The sequence below is a fragment of the Trypanosoma theileri genome, assembly GCF_002087225.1.
Source record: "Trypanosoma theileri isolate Edinburgh chromosome Unknown TM35_Tth_36_V1, whole genome shotgun sequence".
Lineage (NCBI taxonomy): Eukaryota > Euglenozoa > Kinetoplastea > Trypanosomatida > Trypanosomatidae > Trypanosoma > Trypanosoma theileri.
Window position 1 is genome coordinate 146538 of NW_021639878.1, and position 3740 is coordinate 150277.

The 3740-nt window shown below is 41.4% G+C and overlaps 1 protein-coding gene across 1 annotated transcript; it reads left to right on the forward strand.

The window, feature by feature from the left end:
• Positions 1-188: 188 nt before the first annotated feature.
• Positions 189-2549, forward strand: TM35_000361550 (uncharacterized protein; the record flags this gene model as incomplete). Its single annotated transcript, XM_029029340.1, has 1 exon — positions 189-2549. The coding sequence occupies one exon, from the start codon at positions 189-191 to the stop codon at positions 2547-2549; it is 2361 nt and encodes a 786-aa protein (XP_028879361.1).
• Positions 2550-3740: the final 1191 nt, after the last annotated feature.

Here is a 3740-nt window from a genome sequence, read left to right on the forward strand (position 1 = left end):
AAAAAAAAAAAAAAAAAAAAAAGAAAAGAAAAAAAAGAAAACAATACAAAAACCAAAGAAAAAAAAAAAGGGTACAGTGACCCCAACAAAATAATAATAATAATAATAATAATAATAATAATAATAATAATAATAATATCAACAAGAACTCTTCTACTTTTTACATACAGAGAGAGAAAGAGAGTTTCATGTCTTTCGATGGCGGCCTTCAACAGGGGCGAGTGACCCTCACCGTCCACCGGGCCGAGTCTCTTGTGGGGCTTAACCCGAACGGCACATCCAATCCCTTCGTCACTGCAACGATTGGCCAACAATCCCACTCCACCGGTGTAGTCAACAGCAGCACGAATCCCTCTTACGAGGCCACCTTCAATTTCTCTCCCTGTCCACTACCAACCATTCTCACCCTGCGTGTTTATAATAAAGTACCTTTTACAGAAACAGAGGAATTGCTTGGTAGTGCCACACTCACACTCTTCTCGGCATCTCCAAAGGTACGGCGTAGTGTACAGTTGGGGCATGGTGGGAATGTCGCTCTTTCACAAAAGGCCCGTGATGGAAGTTGTGGATCATTAGATATATCGTATGAAGTGGTATTGGCAGAATCACAATCACAATTACAATCACAGTCATCTACACAACAGAGTGCCATTAAGGATAATGATCTTCCACCATTTCTAAGAGATGATAATGGACCACCCAATCTTACTTCAGCATACGCTGCAGTTACATCAACAGCAACAGCATCATCAACAACAGCAACAACATCAACGACATCAGCAGCACCACCTCCACCTCCAGCATTAACATCAACTGTACCTCCTCCTCCTCCTCCTCCAACAGCAGCAGTTCCACCACCACCACCACAATTGGCAATGCCAATGACCCCAAATGAAACTATAGTTGCCCGACCCCCACAGCAATCATCACAAGGGACATATCAACAACAACAACAACAGCAACAGATGCAGCAATCCACTCTTCCACCACCACCACCAGTTGTTTCTCGAACTCCTTCTATCGTACAACAACCATCACAACAACAACAGCAACCCATTGGGACGTCTTTTTCAGGTACGTCCACTGGGAATGTAATCCCAACAACAAACATGCAAAATATAAACGAACCAATGGTGCGAAAACCATCTGTTGCAGATACTTCTACAGCTCCCCCAATGGTAATGCCATTACAACAATTACCTGTTACTTTGCCTGTGGCTCATGATATAGATGCCGGCAAAGTATCTAATGCCCCTAGTGCTATGTATACAGAAGCAGCCAGGGTACCACCAGTTCCAACAGGACCACCAATGCAGATGATGACACCTTACAATGGCGGCACATCCTCTACAAGAGAGAATGGTATAAATGGGCAGACATTAATAAATACGAATAATACAATCCAGCAAACTGTTAGAACAACCAGTGCATCCACACCACCATCGCAGGGAAGCAGTTTGACAACCAGTACCAGCATGACACCCAGCTCAACAGTGGCTAGTAATTCAATTCTGCATCATCAACAACAACAGCAACAAGATCAACAACGTCTACAGCAGATGCAGCTCCCAACAGCAGTTGTTCCACCACCAGTGACATCTGGTTTGACATTTACCTCTGGTCCACCAGTTCTTCAGTTATCTCAACAGCAACAACAACCGAGCGTTAGTGCAACTGCACCTTCTGCAGGGCTACCACCACCACCACCACCACTACCAGCAGCAGCAGCAGCAGCAGCAGCACAACCACCACCGCAACCACCAGTAGCGACAACGACAATAGAAAAAGATGATGATAAAACCAAGAAAAAGGTAAAAATTATTGCTGCTCCAAAAGGAAGAACTGTATCTACTTCTGCTACTCCTGCTACTTCAGGAAGAGGAGGTGTGAGGCCAATGTCTTCTACAGATCGTACAACACGTAATGGAGCGGCGAGTCCTACGCGTGATAATCGACGCTCTTTATCGAATAATGGTATTCGTTCCTCTTCACGTGGTCGTACACACCCCGGTTCAGCAACAGTTGCCACAAACTCTACAACAACAACAACAATAGGAGGAATGAATTCTTTGCCATCATCATCATCAGGAGGAGGTCTTCATAATAATACTATCTCTGGTTCTGGTCTTTACCATCAACCTGATGATCTTCTTGCGGCTGCAGTGGCGGGAAATACAGCTGTATTTCAGCGACTGCGGGAGGAAGATCCTCTTCTCTCACGTGGCTTTGAACACGTGCGGGATTACTCTGGCCGCACAATTCTTCACATTGCCGCATGGTATGGCCACACCGATGTGCTGAAGACTCTTCTCCAGGCCTCTCCCTCTATTCCAATGCTGGAGCTGCGGGCCCTGCGGTCTAACAATGGAAACACCATTCTCCACAGTGCCGCGCAGGGCGGACGGGCCGCAGTCGTGCAGTGGCTGCGCTTTGGGCATCCGGCGACGGGGCTGTTGGTTGGACTGCGCAACGTGCGGGGCAGCACGGCGACGGAGTGTGCGCGGGAGGCGGGATTTAATGATATCGCCGCCATGTTGGATGAGGCGTGAGGGGGTTGAAAAAATAAGAAATACAACAGGAGGAAAAGGAAAAGGAAAAGGAGGAAGAAGATAGAGACGTAAAAAAAAAAGAAAAAAAATGAGAGAAGTGTTAAACCATAGAGAGAGAACTCTTTGTAGCATCATGGCCAAGATGACGTTTATTAATGAAGGAAGAGGGTAAAGAGAGAGAAAAAGAAAAAAAAGGTGAAAGAAGAAAGAAAAAATAATAAAAAAATAAGCAAAAGAGTCAAATGCCATAGAAGAACAATGGATAGATGGAATGAATAGACATTTATTTATGCTGATAATTTGTGCGATGAAAAGAAAAAAAAAAAATAAATAAAAATGAGGAGTGAGGGAAACCATACATGTGGGTTTTCTGCATTATATTTTATCAAGACGGATATTGGCGAAGTTAAAATGATTTAATGGGAATACAAACATATTTCACAAGATCTCAATTTCTTTTGACTTACTTTACAAGATCGTTTATGTTCTTTTTTATTTTATTTTTTATTTTTCTTTTTTTTTTTTGTATTGTTTTCTGTGTCTATAATTTTCTTTTTCTCTCAACAGCTATCGTCGCAGTTCTTCTTTCGTTTATAAACGATTGTTTTTTTCTTTTCTTTTATTGGCATGTATTGCTGGGAGTAACAGAAAAAATATAGAAAGTGAATACATAGAATTATTGTGTGTATATGGAGTTGTATACAACTCTTGATGAGTAGAGAATCAAACACACACCTATCCATATATACATTTCCATATATATATATATATATATATATATATATATGGAGCAGAGTGCTAACATGAATCAGGTAACGTTGCTCCTACTGCTAATATGAATCAGCATGACACCTCTATTGATGGTTGTAGTCCCCTCATTCATTTGTTTTTCTTTTTTTTTTTTTCTCTTTCTACATTGAAATATAATATTGCTCAAGTTATTATCTCTACATCTTCATTTTCATTCATTCTTTCTTTTCATTCTTATATGGTTAGAGAATATATAGAAAATTGCCCGCTTGATTGGTGGTGTAAAGTATAATATCTATATATTAAAAGAGGCGAGGAAAAGGGAGTTGAAGGAGAAGGAGAAGAAGAAAAAAAAAAAGAAGGCGAAAAAAGAAAACAAAGAAGGACGAACAACGTGGATATAAACGGAACCGAGTAAGAGAAAATAGAGGGATAGATTAA